Here is a 20,566-nt window from a genome sequence, read left to right on the forward strand (position 1 = left end):
TTTGGGCAGCCTGATCTAGTGGGAGGTGTCCCTGCCCACGGCAGAGGGGTGGAACTACGCGATCTTGAAGGTCCCTTCCAACCCACGCCGTTCTCTGTGAAAAAAACTGAGAAAACAGCACTTCGTTCAGTGGTTTATTCTTTTTTTAGCACACAGCGATACAATAGAGTGTGTAATGACCATCATATGCACTAAAACCGTACTTTAAGTAAAAATACACTTCATGGAAACAGCTTTTCAGCCGCCCCCCTGTGGCAAGCAGAGCGAGCCAGCTTTTCACAGGAGTTTTAACTACACATGACCCTACCTTCAGGCAGCAGGAGAGCCACTCCCGCATTTTAGCCTTGAATTTATTTTAAATAAATCCTTGTGTCCCTGTAAGACCTGCAACATGGTTCTGAGCCCCCCAGCCTTGCACTGGACAAGCACTGCCACGGGCTGATTTTAACTCTCCCTGCACATAGCAACTGCACGTGATAGCTCTTATATACAAACCCAGGCCAAAAACATGAGAAGAATAAATACATTACAAAGAAAATCACTCTGAATCCATCCTTATTTGCTGATTCTGTATATGCCAGCCTAGCACAGGCGCTCTGGCTGCACACAAAGTTAAGGTCCGTACCATGGGCAGCACACAAGGGGACAGACAGAAAGGTGCTACCATTGATCAGGTGTTGCAGAAACATACATGTGTAACAACAAAATGCTCTTAGAGGCTCAGCCCCATTCATTTGCCAAACGGTGAGAAATTTCAGTGCCAGTACAGTTAAGAAGTAGAAGGTCTGCTTCCACTAGAGGCTGATGACAGAAATCTAAGCCACTTTTTATTATCTCGCTGGCACAAACCTGTTTCAGCCCTTGGTTTGCTCAACATCACACCAAAGACAAAAGTACTGGAGCAGTGATCCAGTCCGAAATGCCTGTGGCCAGCTTACCTGGCTCTTCTTTCCCCGCGGTCCACAGGGGAGTTTACCTTTCATGTTGCTACATCAGCAGCATATTTGATATGCAGGTATTTTAATGTTAATTTATTACATTGCAAGCCAGCCAAGAACTCCCGGGAAGCAGCTCCAAATGGGACATGTCTAGCTGCAATAAAGACCAGAAAAACTTCCAGAGGAGAAAAAGCTTCCATGCTCTGAGACCTCTGTCCCATGACTGGGACTGTAGACAGAAGGGCACTAGAGGAGCAAACACTAGTCAAGGTATGAAAAGCTTCAGTTTAGGCATGAGGAGGTGCATAGGAGTGTTGTTTTAGACTCACACATTTGTTTTTCTGAAGAAGAAAGCAGCCACATGCCAGAAACTGAGCAGCTCTTCATGAGCCAGAGCTGATGGCATTGATGCACTAGGGGTAGTGAAGGAAAGAAGATCAGCAGCTGGCCTTTAGGGTTCAGCTACAACAAAGCCTAGAATTTAGATTGTTACTCCTAATTCAATCCTAGAAACACTGGAATAGGACTGCTATAAAAGACAGAGATAGCACAGAGCAGCAGACCAAGGAGATGCTACAAAGACATAGCAGATGGCTATTGTACTATGGCATGATTCCTCTGCACCACGAGCTGCAGCATTCCTTCTGGCAGACTGCTTCTGCTGTTTCTTTAGAGGTGTGCTTCTGAGGAAAGTACAGAGGCCTAACCAGAACACAAAAGCATAGAATAGAAAACAGCGGAAAAGAAAAACAAAATGCAGAGCACTTGATGAAAGGAAAGAATGTACCTGTATTTTGTTAGCATTCTTGTCAGAGATGCAATGGAGAGCTCTAAAAGACAAGTCTATGCTCTCCAAACAACTGCTGACCAAACTAAAACAAAACAAAACAAACAAACAACAATAACAAAAAAAAAAAAAACAGGTTCATACACATGAAGACTTGGGGGAATTGGTAAGACCCCCACCACACCTGAGCACTCCCCTCAAGATGCCTCAGCTTGAGAAAAAGCTGAAGAAAGGCTGCCTTTCTCTACCTGCTGACTCAAAAGGAAACAAGACAAACCCTGTCTCAAATGCATTAGCCAAGTCCTGCATACAGGAGGATGCAAGGGGTGAGTTTCCTTTGATGCTGACGTCCCCCGATGCGGGTCAGGCAGTCTAAAGAATGACAGGGAGCTCTGCTGGCTCCTGCTCCACTCACACTGCTTCCCAAGAGAAAAGGTTACAAGGGAGCTGCCAGCAGACATCTCCCAGCCTTAAGACATAATCTCTTGCAGGACCGAAGTAAGCTTTATTTGCTCCTTTTTTCTTGCTCACAGTTTAGATGCCATAGATGTTTTACTGGAGCACACTTTTTTTTTCCTTCCATAATTTTCTACTATTGTGGAGAGACTGATATAATTTGACCTTTAAAGAAAGCACAGAAATGAAGTTCAAGACACTGCTTATTCTATATTAAGAAGAATTGGTAACAATTCACCAGAGAGAACTCAGAAAAAAATCTATTCTTATGTAAATTCTTAATATGAGCTCTGACACTGGCATTAAAACCTTAACAGATTTATACTGATTATTTCAGCTTGCTCAGAGAACACTGATAAAACAGTATTTCATCACTGTGGAAAGAAGTTTAAATGAATTTGTCTTGTTAACCAGAGTAAAGACTTACGGAGGAAGAAAAGCTAATAGTCTACTGCCTGCAGAAACTCCTGCGGGCCCCGTTTCTCAACTAGTTAAAACAAAAATCTTTCACCTCCTCCCAAACATCTACTTCTGATGTGATAAAATGAAAGCCAATGCTACTCTATGACAGGCCAACATATGCTGGGCTGTTTGGACTTGTCAGACACGGTATGATCAAATAGGTTCCTCTTTGTTCAAGATTCCTATTCAGATGATGATTTGAAGGAGCGGTCAAGTTGAATCAGAAAAAAAGTTCTAATGTTCTTCTTATTCTTACATAGAAGTTGAGACACACGACAATTTAATGTTCTCATTTCCTGCAGATGCAGGACTGTGGTTGTTGGGTGTGTCTTGTTCTTTTTTGGGACAGTTGTCTTTTTCATCTTTCCTTCCTGCTTACTTTGAGGGCTGTTAAAATATTAAGACCATAGGACAGTAAGCTCAAACTACATAGTTATATCTACACTGGTTATTATTCTTAATATGCTGTTTCCCTACACATGCTATCAAAGAATTTTTGCTTTTTAGATCTTTCAAATGTAGTTATTGCAAAGAATGTAACTGTTGAGCAAGCACAGGTTTATTGTGAGTTATCAGAGAACGAGAGCTGAGTGGGAAAGCTGACTAGCTCATTTCCCAAAATAAATCAAGACTTAGGAAAACTGTCATAATAAATGGCTGTTTGTCCCAGCCTGTAACGTTACTCCCCTTGATATCAAACACTGTAATACAACTTTGCCGCTCCAGGCAGCGTAAATGTGATAAAGTACTGCTTTAAGTCTTTTTAATGGAATTCAAGTGTATTATAGACACAGCTATGCTTTTACGACATAATAGCTGTACTGTTCTTCCTGATTTGAGTAATCAGGGAAGAGTAACACACATCAGAAGGGATGAAGCAGGTAAAACATACTTGTTGCAAACAACTGCAACAGGATTTCTCGCAAAATTGCTTGGAGTAGAAAGCAGCTGCAATAGGAAACACAGAATCCAAAAGCAGAACCATTGCGAAAAGGATGGAGTGGACTCATCTGCCACACTGTGTAAACCAGGTGGACGCAGAAGAGACTAGTTTCTACCAATATAAGCACACGCTGCCCACTGCCAGCCTTTGTATTACACTGCTCGTGGTGCTTTCTACTCACAGGTTTTGATTGTGCTAAAATACAAACCACTGACATTTGTTTTATTAGTACAAAGAAATAAATGTGGTAAAAAATACCAAAGTAAAAAAAACAAAACACCAACATTACACATAATTACTTACAGTAAATAAACTCAAAAAAAAAAAGGACTAGATCCCTACCACCACCACAGGTGATAATGCGTTCATAGATTTGGCACTTCCACGATGACTTCTTAAGTATGCCTCCCCATAGTACCGTATGCAGAACTAAATTCGGAGTGAAAACCAGTTGCATTTCTACAGGAGGGAAAAAGGTCTGCGTGGGGGCGGAAAAGTGACGCCATACATACACCAATAAAAATACCTAGCTTCTATCATGCGTACCCCTCCGTTACGGAATAGAAAAACAGCTACCTGTTGTTTTTCAACGTAACGCCAAGCTCTGTTCCCAGCAGCAAAGGTTACAGGTTTATGCTGAATACAATTTTATGCTCAAACACAGAGATAAGCAACATGATCCCAAAACCCAGCAGAATCCCAGCATTCTGTAAGAGGAAGTATCCCCAGCGGCTACATCCATGGTCACTAGCATCGTTGTGAAGCATTTCGGGCACCTAAACAAACAAGAAAGGGTTAAACGCCTTCAAAATACACTGCATTCACACTACTCCTCGAGTTAGGTGTCACTCAAGGTGAATAACATTATCAGGCTACTTTCACATAAGCTAGAGACAGAGTCTGTAATGGTATAATTACTGTTTGCATGATAATTATGCTGATGTCTTAATTATACTCCGAGTAAATGGCTGGCTTATTTACCAATTGATCTAATCAAGCCACACCAAGAATTTCATTATAAGACGATGGTTAAACTTCCACAAACACCCACTAAGTACTTTGTCATATCTCTGAGGTACAGTGTGGATTTTAACACAATTCGGGCTTCACCACAAGAAGCACTAACGATTTGCTGCAAAAGCTGAAGCACATTTGGTGGTGCAGAGAGCCCCTAAAACTGCAAGTTGCCACAGTAGCCACTGCCAGAGCAAGTGTTTTATTCTACTTCTGCTGTTAAGCATCTGATTTAAAAACCAAGGCTGAAACAATCTCTGCACCAACAGTAACCTAAAAGTAATCTTGCACCTGGACATTTAACTGAACACTCCTCCATGCTTTTGGGTACCAAAACATATCAAGGGAGAAAAGGTGGAAGAATTTATGATCAAAATGCAATTGGCATTAATTTTTGAACTACGTTGCATAAAAAATAGCCACTTACCATATCCACAAGAGCCACGTACATGAACAAGCCAGCAGTAAGTGCAAATATCCACATGGAAACGTTGTCGGCGTAATGACCGATAAGGATCCCGGTTGCCATTCCAAGATAGGCCAACATTGCTGACAGTGCATTGTAAAGCACAGCTTGCTTGACAGTCATACCAGCCTTCAGAAGCACGGCAAAATCTCCTACAGCAGGGAGAAACAAAGCAGGTGTTTACACCCTCAGGTAACTCCTGCAGTATTCACGATCTCTGTTCTTTCTTAAAGATTACTAGGCAATTTTTACGCTGTTATCTGCCTTATGGTTTTCTTCACAAAATTAGAAAACGGTGGGACAAAAAATTAAAAAGCATACATGAACAACACTGCTGTGGTAAGTTGACAGTCTTAAAGTTTCCTGATTTTTGGACAAAGCAGCTTCCAGTGTAGCTCACATTTAAACCAACACATTGTAGTCCTTGACATGTATGAACACTCCAAGTCAGTTTCTAACCAAGTATTCCTGCCTAACTGCATAGAACAACGGTACCAAGATGAATTCATTTATTAACCTGTAACTTTTCTTTGTACTTTAAGTCTAGCTTGCTTAAATTTAGAAGGTCACCATTAATTTCTATAAGCAATCATAATGTCTTAATTTTAATTGAAAGAATGGTAGACTACCAATTTTTTTTTTTCCATTATTCAGAGTAGAAATCTGTTTTAAGATCAGTATAACGTATTTAAACAAAGAGTAAGGTAGTAGAAGCTTATTATTCGGACATAAAATTGATTCCTACAGGAAAACAAACTTCTCTCCAGTTTAAATAAAAGCAGTCTTCAAAGTCGAGTTGAGAAATTTGTTACAACAGCTTATCCCACGAGAGGATACAATTAAGATGAACTGGTATAATCTTATCAGTGTTGCTTAGCACTAACAACAGAACAATCCAATTTCTTCCCTAGTTAACTTTAGTCCATTTTGTCTTAGTGTTCCTATGCCATTTCATGTTCTCTGTTAAAGAAAATATTTGCATCAAGTTTTCTGTATTGGTTAAAAAAAAAAAAAAGCATGATTTAAACTTCAGATTTTTCTCGCTTGAAGGTAAACAGGACACTTGAATCCAAAGTGTCGGACTTGTAACATGAATTTATCTTGTCTACTTGTACTAATGACATTTAGTACATGTAGTTAATACAAGTTCCACGACTTCCACAGAATTTATATTGAGATGAACAAGGCTCAATTCCCCTCGTGTTGTAAAACCAGGTACATTCTCTAGAGAAAGTAATTTATTTCTGTACAACATGATTGTACAGACAGCCAAGTACATCTAATTGTTTAATAAATGCTTTCATATATACACATACTGCTTTACAAGCTCTGTTAAATGAAATTGAACGGTGCACTTTCAAGCAGATTAAACCTTAAAAAAGTGTAAGCAAACTGTCTTCCTCATCCTGTATACCAGATGTGACCACGGCTGTGAGAAAGACATAGCAGTTACATGCTCAAAACGCTTCAACAACTGGAAAGAAAATCATTCTGAGTTCAATCAAACAGCCAAGTCCTGTTCTCAGGAGCTTCACTGCAAAAGGGCACGATACTGAACTTACAACACATGCATTCCTTTAAAAAATTACCATCATGAATTTAAATCACTCGAGCTTCAAAGAAAAAGTATTTCCAGGAAAGATTTCTAAATAGTGCCAAGCTTAATTTAGAGCTACTGCAATTCTTTGTGAGACTTAACAGGAAAAGTAGCACATGCTATGCACAAAGGAGTCTGACTAATTGTGACCTTCATTTCAACAGCACAAACACAAGAAAATTAGGCAGAGATGCGACTAAACAAATTCTGACATGCTTTCTCCTGAATCTAGGTTACGAAGAATAAGAACTGGAGATGAACCACACGGAACAAGTCACAAATAACTGCAAAAGACGAGTTTTAAAATTAGTAGCAGAGGTGTTTGGGGTTTTAAAAGGAAAATTGGTTCATAAACAAAATGTTCTTTTAAATATGTGAAGGGTATTATTGAATAGACAGTCTGATATGGCTGCAGCTTTCTAATTAAGAGATTTTACTGTGCTACATAATAAAATAACCTTTAATTCTCCAGAGTGCACTTATAAGTACCTAAGTAGCTGCAGCATAGCAAATTATTTGGGTCTTACCTAGTTCATGAGGTAATTCATGGCAAAATACAGCCACAGAAGTGCTTAAACCACTTGATAACCCTTCAGTAAAGGCTGCTCCTATGAAAAGGAAAAAAGGAAAGGCATTACTTCACATTCAGTCATCAAGAGCTGAAGCATTGGTGCATATGCTCGTATTAGATCAGGACATATGATTAATCTCACTCAAATTTTGTTACGCTTCTTCAGGCATTTAAAGTGTCACTGAACAGTTTTTGTTTAAGATTCAGGCATGTCAATCCAAACCAAGATAAAATCCTCTAATCCTCTGCAGCAAACCAAGTTTCACCATCTAATTTCTGAACTAAGCCCAATACTGTTCAACAACACAACTCACAAAAAAAAAAAGCAAAGTACACAGATACTATTAGAAAGGACACTGGTTTTCAAAAGGTATGAAGGGAAGATTTCATCTCAACTGCTTTTCCAAGTCAGGCACGAAAAAAGAGGCAAGTTCAATGACACATGAGGCCATGCATCCATGTGCAGGCATCTCTGGACCTGGTTTAATGAGGAGGAGATGGAGAAGGTCTTCAGAAGAGATTCTACAGAGGCAAGAGCCCAAGCCTCCTCAGGGTGAAGAGGAAGGTAGGACCAAAGGAGCACAGGACCAGGAAGCCAACGTGAACTCCCAGGTAAGTAAAATTTGAAAGCAGCCTTGCAACAGGAGGAACTCTCCCACCTCCATGTGCAGCAGCTGATCTGAAGAACATGGTTGTGATCTTGGCAGCAGTTACAGAAGTGAGTTCTGCCCAGCCCAGAATATTCACCCAACACTTCATATGATCTGATTAGGGCCAGCATCATAAAGAGAATTAATTTTAGTGTTAGGCAACTCCCTCACATGCGAGGCAGATGACAGAGGCAGGCCTGCTGATGAGAGCTATTGCACAGGGAAGTCCACTGCACCTCAGTGATGGTGTGGAGACACCACCGAAGCACATCTGCCCCGCCACAAACAAGTACAGACTGCCTGAGGACAGAATGCAATCACTATCCCTCTTATTTTTTTGCCTGAAAGGGTTTACATGAAAGGGTTTTCTTGGCTGTACAGAGCTCCAGTACAAAACTGAGTATGAATGCAATTCTTTGTGCGTATTGACAGTGCCTTGATCAAGATCAGAGTAACACCAAGAACATGAGGACTTGATGGAAAACAGAACAAAATGGTCAGTTTGCACTCCAGTGAGCACGTGGTAACTGAGCTGAGGATAGAGAAGAAAGCTGGGAAGGGAAGCAGTAAAATTAGGACTATCTGCCAGCAGGTACCAGCACCATTCCAGAAAGAAAGGGACAGCCCAAGGCAAAGCAGCAACAATGTAGAGATTATTTAGAAAAAACAGAAGCACTCAGATGCATGGGATAAGATTCACCCGAAGGTGCTGACAAAGTCACAGCTATCAAAGTCCCCAGGGCCTGGAAAAGACTCACATGGCACTCCTCACATTGGGGAGGCTGTTCCCAGGATAAGAGAACCCACTTTGTGGTGCAGAAGGTTTGAGCAGATGACCTCTAGGAAACATCCATTTCTATGGTTCTAGTTACCAAGTGCAATTCAGGGAGGTACAGCATGCAAGACTAAAGGTATTTTGATTTAAGACCTCAACAGGAGTATTTCACACTGCACTCCAGAACACTTTGTCATAGCAGTCCACACAGCAATTAATATGTAAGCGACGAGTTAATGCTACTTGACTAGCAAGAGCAGTTATTAGTGAACGCTATCAATCTTTCCTAGGCAGTCTGTTTTCTTCCAAACATCGCTTTAGAGTTTTTGAGTCAGATTTCTGAGAGAAAACAGCTGCAGTTATCTCCTAAGACAGGAGAACTCAACAGCATTAAATTGGGCTTCAGTTCCTGAAGAGACTAGATAAGGAAAGGAATGCAGAAGGTAATTACCTTCTCCCATGCCCGCATCCTCAATAATCTACCAGTTCTTCTAAATTGTTGCCTTTATACAATGTTTTTTCAGTCTTAGAGCTTATTAGAATAAAAGGGAAAACACAGGAATCCAGCTAAATCACAGAAAGTAAGTCTGATTTTGGGACCATGAAGGCAAGCCAAACAAAATCTGACAGTGTCACAGAGTTCCTAGGTGGCTGATATGGCTGAATACCGTCCAGATTCACTAAAGCAGGACCTTAAATATGAACAGGAATGTCTGTTTTTATTTTTGACTGCTCAAAATAGCTCTTAAAATGTTAATACTCAAACTGAAGACAACGTTAACATACACAATTTACAGCATGCTCTCTCAAGTTGACTTGATAGTGCTATGATATTCTAAAATATGCTTAAGACATCACTTCTCCCCCCCCAAGAAATAAAAGATATAGATAAGATTAGTATGGAAACAGTTTACTGCATTTTAGTTGTTTAGTTGAAGCTACAGGAAGTTCAGATCACAGATCTTTTTATACAGGTTAGTCAGATGCAACCATTGCACTCTGTAATAGAAATATAAGCATTTAAATCTAATTCCTACATACTTACAACAGCTTTGAGGAAGTTTATCTGATGGAGGTTATCAATAACAATCTCAAGAAACAGACAAACTGAAGTGAAGGGTTATTCTGGCTACCCCTATCTTCACAGAAACATTCATGCCTTCATTTAAATATGTATAAATATAATACAAGTAGTATTGGCATTTCCACAGCACCACTGTTTTCCATAACATTTTCAAGCATACCTAGAACTGACGGAAAGCCACGTTTCCATTAGTCTGAACAAGCCACACAGCAGGACTTCTAAAAGCTATTACTCTCACTTGCTCAATAAGCTTTTATTAACCTCTCATATTTTTCCTTTCATAACTATCAAATCACAGCTCCTTCCCAAATCTCCCTAATGCTAACAGATAATTGATTCTGCATGTAATTTGTATGCAAATCCTCCTTCTACCACATTTTCAGTACAGATCTGCTAGGAAATTTACATTCCACGCTTCTACTTTCATAAAAAAGAGATTAAATCAGAAGGTCTCTTTTCACATTATTCTTTGAATTGACTGAACCTGAACAACTGCAAAGACTGCTGTGAGAAAATAGTTACTATAGAGCTTCCTCCGCAAACAAGAATGAACTTGTTTGTACAAGAAAATTTACAGACTGTTACTGCTGAACTGCCCCCAGTATGCTAAACAAGCTGGAAATGAAGCCAATAGCGATAAAACCAGAGATTAGTCTTAATTACTGAAGTCAAGATCATGAAAGACTAGCAGAAAAACTAAGGATCACTGATTTAACTTCATTTTACAACTTACTTTCACCATCTAGCTGTCCTTCTAGAAAGGTGACCCCCAGCTCTGACATCAAATCCTAAAGTCCAAAACACAAACCTTCAATCTGTTCCTTTTTGTCCTACTTTTATCCTAGAAGTAGGAATTAGAGCAAAATTTACAGATTTCCTAAAGAAATGCATCTGTGAGCACAAAAATTCTGCTCTACTCGTCACTGCCTGCAGGTTGTTAAACTGGAGACCTTATCATTCATTTAGAGACGCTGTAAGATAGAAGTTTAGTGGTGTGGGTTTTTGAACAACTAATTGGTTATATTCCTAACAAAAAGATAAACGACAGCAAAACCTTGCTATAATCACACATGACAAAGCTGCAGTGTTCACACCAATACTTACCGATTGCTAGGCCGTCACTGAAGTTGTGCAGTCCGTCTCCCATGATCACCATCCAGGCCAGAGTTGCTATTCCAGCATCCTTCAGCTCCTCCCGCGAGTAGCGCTGGCTGTGACTGTGGGGATGATGGTTCTGGTGATGATGATGATGCAGGATGTGGTGGTAATCGTGGTGGTGGTGGCTGAGATGATCCGTCTGTCCCAGAGTATCGTGTAAGTGAGAATGACATTTGTTTCTACAGCCCCTGGACACATATTCATTGTCAACCTCCTCTTGATGAGAGTGAGCTATCATGACTTCTTCTTCTTCTTGCACGGCTGGCTGCTGAGAAATGAAGGGCGATGGATCTTGTGAGTCTGTCCCTAGATAGCCCTCAGACCCTGTTACAAAAACCCAGAGTATAATATTATATATTTTTAGAGTCACTCAGGAAGCAAAGATACAACAAATAAGCTGAATAAACAATACAGTAAAGAAACTAAAGAAACAACTAGCGAGTCTGGAAGTTGAGGTTGATAACCCAGCTCCTTGGACCAAATGCCTCCACAAGCTATTTTTCTTCAATCATATTTCTGGGAAAATTCCTGTTATTCCAAAACAATAAAAACATTTTATTTTGTCCCCTAACACTAAAGCAGCCCCATACAATATGGCCACAAATGCTTTCTTAAAAGAAAAAAGAATCAAAAAAAAAAAAAAGAAAGCTTTTCATCTAAAACTCACTACAATGTAAGTACAAGAGCATAAGGCTCTGCATCTCAATTTCACAGCACAAAGGCTGTTAGTTCAGCTGCTTCTGAAGGGAAAAGCCTGACATGCACATGCCATTTATTCATCTTAGGGCTACAGAGTAGGAATGCAAAAGAGCAGGACTACATTACAGATAATTTTGGCAAACTTCCTGTGTTTCATTTGGAAGTGATTTATTATACACAAGTTCTTAAACTTTAACACCTGAAAAATATACTCAAAAATAATCACAGACTGAAGTGCCCTCACAAAAACATTAAGAGCACAATAACGTTAGTGATTTTAAGTGACAAACTCCAAACTTCTTAGGTTCTTTCCCTTCTGTTAAATGAACAAATGCGTTTTTTTTTTTCCCTGCACGGCTGACAACTATTTTCTGAAAAAACTGGAAGCCTCTTTTAGCTACAAGAGCTAACAAGTATCTAGTTAGGTGTGGCTTTGCTCACAACACAGTACTGAGGACACCTGAGTATTTGCAGTCCAAATGCTTCTACACTTTGGATTTTAGATTATTGACCTTAAAAAAATACTCAAGTCTGGATTTAAGATACACATGGTCTATTATTTAGATTTATGTAAATGGCATCTAACAGATGCAAGAAGATACAAAAAGCACAGAAGCCATTAGGTATGGCTACATATGCAAAAGGCATAGCCAGAAGAGCTTCTCAAAATTACTTCTACTGGTCAATCCAGAATTAACACATTTATTTCTAAACTGAATCCACCACTTCCAATCAATCCTTTTTAAAGGGAAGTAGTAAACGAAGCTACTACTCTATAGATCAGCGCACATTCGGGTTTGTTTCAGAGAGAATTTAAGTAGGCAGTGATCCAACCTACAGTAAGAATCAAACCTATAAGCTGCCATCAATCAGTTGGTTGTATTTTTGTTTAACTGTGCTGCTGTGCTTTTGCACAACAACAACTGTTCAATAATATTACTGAGACTTACGATCATCTGTATCTAACTTTTCTTCATTCGCTGAAAACTTCTTACTTTCTCCATCATCTTCATTTTTTTTCTTATTCCAAAAGAAAATACTGTAGTTATGAATATTTTACTTATTTTTCAGGATATACATGAGCAACATAATATTCACAACATTTATGCAGCCTGCACAGAAAGAGGACAACATGGAAGCCATATGAAGAATGCAGAAGAGGAACATTAGAAACCCCTAAGTACAATAAAGAGACAGAAGTTCCTCAGGCTCCAAAAGAGGGGGGGGGAAATGAACTTGCATAAATACCATGTACTTCTGTGAAAGGACTACAAAGAGGGGGTCATTTGGTAAGTAAAATGCAGCAAATGCTGACCAAGAGCTACTCCACTAGTTCTTTTCCAGTGTAACGTCAGTGTGATGCTTTTTCCTAATGTATTGAAAGAAAGTCAAATAAAATAATCGCTCACTAGTGTCAGCATCACAAAAATTTATGATCAGTGACTCAGTATCTGGAAAGGCACAATTAGCCTAACAGAAAATCCATTCTCAGTGGCTAAGAGATAAGGACACAGAAAATACTTGCTTTGCTTGGAACTCAAGTCACCTCTTGATGAATACACTTAATAGATTGGGAAAGTGATCCTGTCACTCAGTGATTCTAGCTTCCTCCAGCATCAACCACACCAACACAACCTGCTGTTACCCAATTCAAAGAGCACACAGCACCAAGTCTGCTGAACCAACGTTTACAACTCACCTAAATCAATTATTTACACCTTCCACAGAAAACACAGCATCATAACGCATAGGCTGTATTGCTCTCCTCTTCGTGGGGACAGAAGGGAAAGAAGAGGAACTTGGGAGCTGGTATTTTCAAACTGAATACTATCTAACGAGGTCACCTTCTGCAGCATAGTCAGATGCTTACTTGTCTAAGGAGTGACTGCCATCCTCACCCGTTTTGGGGAAGTGCCCCCTCAGCAGTACTGCAATAACTACAAGAGGTCATCTTACTTCACTCAGTACAAGATTTAAAACAACAACAACAACAAAATCAGTTGCATAATCTCCTGGAGAGGTCAGAAAGAAGTCACTAATAAGCAATGACCTTAAATATCTTAAAATAAAGGCTGTAATCAGGTGTTTGCCTATTAAAAAAAAAAAATACCACATTAACCCTGCGCTACCTGTCTGGCTAACGAAACAGCTCTGAGGTTTTCCTGAAGATGACCACAAAAAAGAGTTACTGCCTAGTTTGTAAGCGTACATGTTGCTAATATAAATTAAAGCACTAACCAAGTCAGCAATTGCTAGCAAATCCTACCAACAGAATATACATGATACTTATGTTTTCATGGGAATGTGTTCAAAAATCCTCATGCAATACAATACAACCTCAAAACAGTAGTTATACCTTTTTCTTCTTGTCTTTGAACTGCTTTATTAAAGTGATCAAATGCTCCACTAGAAACATGAAATACAAGCCGCCAAGTGCTGTAAGGCCCTTCCACGTAGAATCCAGGTAAGCACTCTCCTCTGTACTTTGGAAAACAAGATGTTTGAACAGAGGATCTTTGTTTTGTTCAAGGGGAGGCTTTTCGTGGTGATGGTGGTGGTTTCCATGAGACTAAGGGGAGAACCAAACAGGCAAAGTCGTTATATTCACAAGAATTGATAACAAGAGAAACATACAAAGCTTTCTTCACATTCTTTTCCTCAAAAAATCTAGAGTCCAGACTTAGCGCTTGTAATAGCATAAACGCTCTGGATACAAACTCAAACAATTACAAGGACAAATTGTTGATAGAAAAACACTGAGGACTGGTATGCATTCCCTCACTGAAGTTAATTGTGTACTGCTGAATACAAGACACACGATTGCCCCTACAAATACCCTTGATGCTAGCAAGGAAACCGCATTTTAAAGTAGTAATCAAAGCCAGAACAACAATTACTTTCCCACCTAAGACAGCTACCTGACATCAAACACTTTTTTCTACAAAGCACTTAACAGCAATTTTCCTCTTTCAAGCAAAAAAAAAAAAAAAAAAAAAAAAAAAAACTTGCATTCTTGAAAAAACTTTTGGATATAATCCACAGATGCACACAAATTCACACACGTTTAGATTTGCAATGACCTCACATGACGAGTTCAAGACTAACTGAAAGGAAAAGGAAAAACCCTAAGGACAAGGCACTGAAACCAGCATAGTATCCGTGGTTTAGTGCATCTTACCTGAATGCTGGATCCATAAATACTTTTAAGAGTTTCAAGAAATGCAGAAATTTTTCAATCATATTCCAATTTCTTTGTCTAGATAATATAACAGTAGTTCAATTCAAAGCCTATTGAGTAATATTTTCCTAGGACTTCAGAAATGCTTGATTCTGACAAAAACATTACAATGGATAAGCAATCAACACAAGTGACTGGTAATAGAAAATAGAAGATTTTCTATTCCACATTTGTTGTGGTTTTGGCTGGGAGAGTTAATCTTCTTCCTGGTATGGTGCTGTTTTTCAGCTTTAGGATGAGATGTGGCACTGCAGTAAGAGACTAAAAAAATATTTACCCGAAGTTCCTGGTGCAAGGAACTCTGAGTGATTTGGCAGCACACATGACTGAAAACAGGAAATAGATTGAGGGAACATGGTGTGAAGTTCTTACACAGAGACTGAGAGGAGTAGTACAAACAACTCCAGGTAGGTGCTTATTAGTAGAAGCAAAATTATTTCTATCAAATAATCTACCCTACAAGGTTGAGAAATTATCCACCATGTAGGTATTAATATATCTCAAAACTACCACTAATAGGTACTGGCAGCTGTCAGTGTTTCTGTTTTGGGATAATTAACAGAATGATAATTAATACTTACATGCGGAAGGAGATGTAAGAAGGCATCTCCACTTAAAGTCCCCACAGCCAATGCCACAAGGAAACTTAGAAGAAATTTGAAAAACACACGATTCATCAGAGGTACCAATATAACACCCAATAAGGAAAGGAAACTGATGACAGAGATGGATATGAAGCCACCAATCCAAGCTGGTAAACAAAAAAAAAAGAGAAAAAGCAATTAGAATAAACAACTGCTGTGTGAGATCTTGTTTGCTTAACATTCCTGTTGTCAAATACTCCTGATCATCCGGTTAATTAGATGCTAACAAATGGTAGGCCACAAACATTTCTGTGTACACATGGTAAGGAGAAGTGCCAGAAGAAAATCATAGGCTTCTTTCAACTCTGAAATATGTTTCTGAAACATATAACGAACATAAACGAGTTTCAAGTAGGCTTTTACTCCATATTAAAAAAAGTGAACCTACCTATTTGCAACGAGTAACCTTTCAGAGGAGTTTCAGTTTTTTCACTACTTGCATGGACTATGCAGCACTTGCCATCGATCTGATTAATAAGAGCTGGACAAAGATAGCTAAATTCCGTAGCAGTCAACAGAGCTTGAGTGCCTATGCCATGGGACTGCATCAGCTTGGATGCACTGGAGCACTGTGGAAAGACACATTTGTTAAAGGTGAAGCAGAGCCAAAATACTTGAAATGATGGCACATCCCATTTTTATTGAAATTAATACATTGATGCTGCATGAAAACCGGTGTAACAACAGTAACTAAAAACCGGGAGCGAGCCAATTCTGTAAGAACCATACCTTTATCCCCTCTTTGGGCCCAGAGGCTGGCTGGGTAGCACTGATAGATGACGCACAATCAGTACACGGTCTCAGCTCAAAGGTGGGTGCCAGATGCTTTGTTTTGAGGTTAGAAAAAAGCCTAACAGTTTTGAGTCTGTTATGGAGGCCATGCAAGAAAGTAGCAACAAGGTTAAAGACCTTGTTGTATGGGTCTGTACTATGGGAAGTCTCAGACAGAACATGTTCTACCCCACACATCCTCCACTACATGACCTACAGTCACACGGGGTTCAGTAGCCTCCCTGACTCCCCCCACAGCACTCCTGGGCTGGTTGTGCAGAAAGCAGAGTAACTCGTAACCAGCACCCACAAATCACATGCTGCACATACCCACTCGGAATTATCTAGGACGACTGCATCCATTAAGACTCCAGAGAGACACTTAGTTTTAAAAACCTTTCATGGAGAAAGATACGATTGTGTAACAGAACTGTCTACAGCAGAATTATAGGCTTTATCAGCACTCATTTTTACTATCTTAAAGTAATAGATATTATTTTGCAGCAATATTTTTTCTTATTATGATTTTATAGTTGGTCCTTAGACGCAATCTTAAAAAAAAAAGTGAAGATAAGTGGAAAAAAAGAGAATGTGTGTACCTGTTAATTCCCTACAATTCCACCCTGCCTACCATGGGATTATCTTATGCCTGTGAGGCAGCTCTCATAAGAATAACACTATTTTAGTTGTATTTTTTTCCATCTTTCACCACGTTACTTGGAAAACAAGCTTCTGACCTTATGGCAGAAAAAACAAACTGAACCAAGAAGAAGTCAGTAAGATTTAACAGAGTTTACCATTCCATTCACTACATTGTACTAAGAATTTAATGTTGATTTACACGTATCTAAAATGAGAAGCAAATAGGTAATATGGTTAGTCTAAAATTCCATCAGCCCTCACTTATTTTTAACTCGGGGGAGTATATTACTCATTTCCTGCCCACAAGCAGAAAAAGACAAGCTCTAAAAACAAGCTGAACAACCACCATATAGTTGCATGACTGTTTGGCTGCACTTACAAAGCAAGAAATTCATTTTGGGAAAAAAAAATAAAAGGTACCATTCATTTTCAAAGTACCTTGAACTTCTGATCTTTCCTTGCTGTTTTTACATGAAGAAAGTGGAGTTTTACTGTGGAGCATCAGTAACTTTTTACATACTTACCTAAGAATGAGTTCTGTGTTCTTCATTTTTAGCATATATTTAAAAACATGTCAGTATATAAAAAGAAGTGTATTGTTAATATAAATATATATTGCCTTTAAAGAAAAAAAATATTAACAAGATAGCATAGATATTTTCCAGGGCGTATGACCATAACATTCCTCCAAAGCAAAGGGAATTAAGGATTTAAGGAAAGCTGCTTGCATGCATTTTGCTACGAACGCTGTTAAACTACAAAGCTTGGACCAAGCTAAGCATAAAGCAACCAGCAAATAAAGCCATAATAATACTGCCAGGGGACCTGGATTCCCAGAACACAAAAGAGTCAGTCTCACCTCTTGGGTATTTTGGTTTTTAAGTTTAGAATACAGGTAACTTCCTCTTTCTGATTCCTTCGGAGAAGCAAGAGATTCATTTGCTTTGCTGTTAGCAAGCCAACTGGTATTGCTGCCATCTGTGATGTTAATGGCGTTAGAGCTAGTCAGACCTAACCGAGCAACCGACTTGCCTTCTCCAGGATCCAGACTCTGCAGCTCGGGGTTGCCATCTGTGGGGGTGGTGTTGATAGACGCCACTATTTCATTAACAGCGTTCTTGCTGCGTACCAAGTTCTGCTGATGATCGGCGTTCTCTGCTTTATGAGGTTCTTTCGAGTGACTGTTCCGGGAGTCTTTGCCAGCATCAGATTCGTGGTTTGGACAAACAGTCTTCTCCGAGCTTTTACTCGGTGAAGCGTGGTTATGATGAAGATGATGATCGTGGTCGTGATCATGGTCTATTTTAACCCTTTTCATCTTATCTATGCCTATGTTCTGGAGCAGTTTTCTAAATCCTTCAATCGTCAGAGAGTTGTTTTCCCCATAACGACGAAAAAGTTCTTGAAGGTGAAGTTTCTGTATTAGTCCTGCCAAGTCAACGTTAACGCTGGCTGCCTTTTCCGGAAAAGTTCTCTCCAATGTCTGCACAACTGTGCCCGTCTCCACTCCATGATGATAACTTTCACACAATAGTATGGAAAACAACACAAGGAATGTGACTGATACTGTAATCTCCATTCCAATTTCCTATTAGGAATTAAAGACTCTGGGAAAAAGAAAAAAATAATAAAAGTTTTACTATTTTTAAACTGTGCAAACAGTGATCTTCCTCTGCAATGTATTCCCACAGTTAGCTGAAAATGCCCTGCTCAAGCTATCTACACAGTATGAGAAAAGCCAATTAGATTTCTTACGCACACAGCATTTTTCCCAGATGTGCAGCCTCAGGCAACACAGGATGAAGCTGCATACCACAGCACAGTCACCGGCCTGAAGCTCTCGCCCAGGCGTGGCCTTACCGTTGTTTCCCTTGGCCTGACTCAGTTTCCTAACGCACGACATAACGCTGATAAGCATCCTCGCAGCTGCGCCACTTGAGCTCTACCTTAGGCTCCTCTCGTGCTTGAAATAAGCCTTATCATTAATTTCAATCTTCGGGCACGTATTACCAAGGAATACCTGTTATAAATTCAGCCCCCAAAGCCCCAGATAAAGGGGGTAGCACAGACCCAGCCACGCCACGCCTCGGCCCCCCCCCCCCCCCCCCATAGCGCCCCGGCCGCCCCCGCCGCACGCCGAGCACACGCCTACCCGGCAGCCCGGCCACCACCGGAGGAAGCTGAGGAGAAGCAGGCTGCTGCGGCCGCCGTGAGGGCCGTTAAAACCGTTGGGGCCGCTCCGACCGTTGGAGCCGTTACGGCCGTTGGGCCGCCGCCGAGCCCGGCCGCCCGTCTCCCCTCAGCGCGCGCACGCACGCGCTCCAAGCCCTCCCCACCCTCCCCTTCCCCCCTCCTCTTCCGGTGCGCGACAGCCAATGGGGACGCGCGGCGGGGCGGAAGGAGCCGCGCGAGAAAAGTCGCGGCGCCTCCGCGGCGGGGCCCTGGGGCGGGATTTGGCGCCGGGGCCGGCGCTGTGGGCGGTGCTGTGGACGGCGCTGCGAGGGCGCGGGTGGGCTGCGGGAAAGCAGGGAGGGGCGAGATGGCTTAGAGGTCGCTGAAAACTAAATAAATATACTATTTATAAATAAATATAAACTATTATTTATAAACTAAATAAATATACTATTTACAAGTACTATTTTTTTTTAACTTTGTGGTGTTTCTCATCCTTTCACAGACCCCAGCCCAGGCTCCATTATATATTCCCTATTCCTCCTTTCACGGCTCCCAGCATTTTGCCTGCTGCTGCCATGCCACTTCACGCTGCCGCCACCCCACGCTGCTCACGCACCCTCGCTGGCTCGAATTCGGCCTCTCCCTTGTGACCCATGCCAAGGTCTTAGGCTTGTTGGAGCATGAAGGCGCCGCAGGATCCTGTCCCAGAATATGGCTTTCCCCATGGCTACTCATTAGCTGCCAGCGCCTCGAACCTGACATCTGCTCCGTGCTCAGTCCTTGGTCTCCTCCTGTTGCCTGCTGCTACAGGCAGAGCCACCTTGCTTGCCAGGAGATCACAGAATCGCAGAATCGTCTAGGTTGGAAGAGACCTCCAAGATCACCTAGTCCAACCTCTGACCTAGCACTAACAAGTCCTCCACTAAACCATATCACTAAGCTCTACATCTAAACGTCTTTTGAAGACCTCCAGGGATGGTGACTCAACCACTTCCCTGGGCAGCCCATTCCAATGCCTAACAACCCTTTCGGTAAAGTTTTTCCTGATATCCAACTTCAACCTCTCCTGGCGCAACTTTAGCCCATTCCCCCTCATCCTATTGCCAGGCACGTGGGAGAATAGACCAACCCCCACCTCGCTACAGCCTCCTTTAAGATACCTGTAGAGAGATGATGCAGAGGTCACAGAGCTTCTTTGTACACAACACTGCCAAGTCTTCAGCTGAATTAAACCTGTTTGTTCAGGGGGTCGGATGACTGGAGGACAGGACAGAGATAGGGGTTTCTGAACAGTTCAGGAAACAGAGAGCAATAGATAGCCATTTATGGATTTATTCCACGTACTAGCTTTTGAAGCATTGAGAAAATGCTGTGTCCCTCAACCTTATTCATTTCTTTTCCCCTAGAGGATGAGCATGAGGATGTAAAATGCAGGAGGGCTGTGCATTTTTTTTCTTAAATGCTAATTCATTTTGCATGAATACTGTTGACCAGGT

General features: G+C 40.8%; 1 protein-coding gene across 2 annotated transcripts; it reads right to left on the reverse strand.

Moving 5' to 3' along the window:
* Positions 1-121: 121 nt before the first annotated feature.
* Positions 122-19,181, reverse strand: SLC39A6 (solute carrier family 39 member 6). Of its 2 annotated transcripts, XM_032181338.1 has the most exons (10): positions 19,048-19,181; positions 17,755-18,502; positions 15,871-16,051; positions 15,420-15,589; positions 13,957-14,169; positions 12,551-12,620; positions 10,848-11,225; positions 7,191-7,271; positions 5,028-5,218; positions 122-4,362 (listed from the first exon to the last, which is right to left on the reverse strand). In XM_032181338.1, exons 2-10 carry the CDS (start codon positions 18,472-18,474, stop codon positions 4,210-4,212), a joined length of 2,157 nt encoding a protein of 718 aa, XP_032037229.1. In that variant the 5' UTR covers positions 18,475-18,502; positions 19,048-19,181; the 3' UTR covers positions 122-4,209. The 2 variants fall into 2 exon arrangements, with proteins under 2 accessions (XP_032037229.1, XP_032037230.1); XM_032181339.1 differs by lacking the exon at positions 12,551-12,620 and having other exon boundaries at positions 10,848-11,169.
* Positions 19,182-20,566: the final 1,385 nt, after the last annotated feature.

The sequence above is a fragment of the Aythya fuligula genome, chromosome 2 (assembly GCF_009819795.1).
Source record: "Aythya fuligula isolate bAytFul2 chromosome 2, bAytFul2.pri, whole genome shotgun sequence".
Classification (NCBI taxonomy): Eukaryota; Metazoa; Chordata; class Aves; order Anseriformes; family Anatidae; genus Aythya; species Aythya fuligula.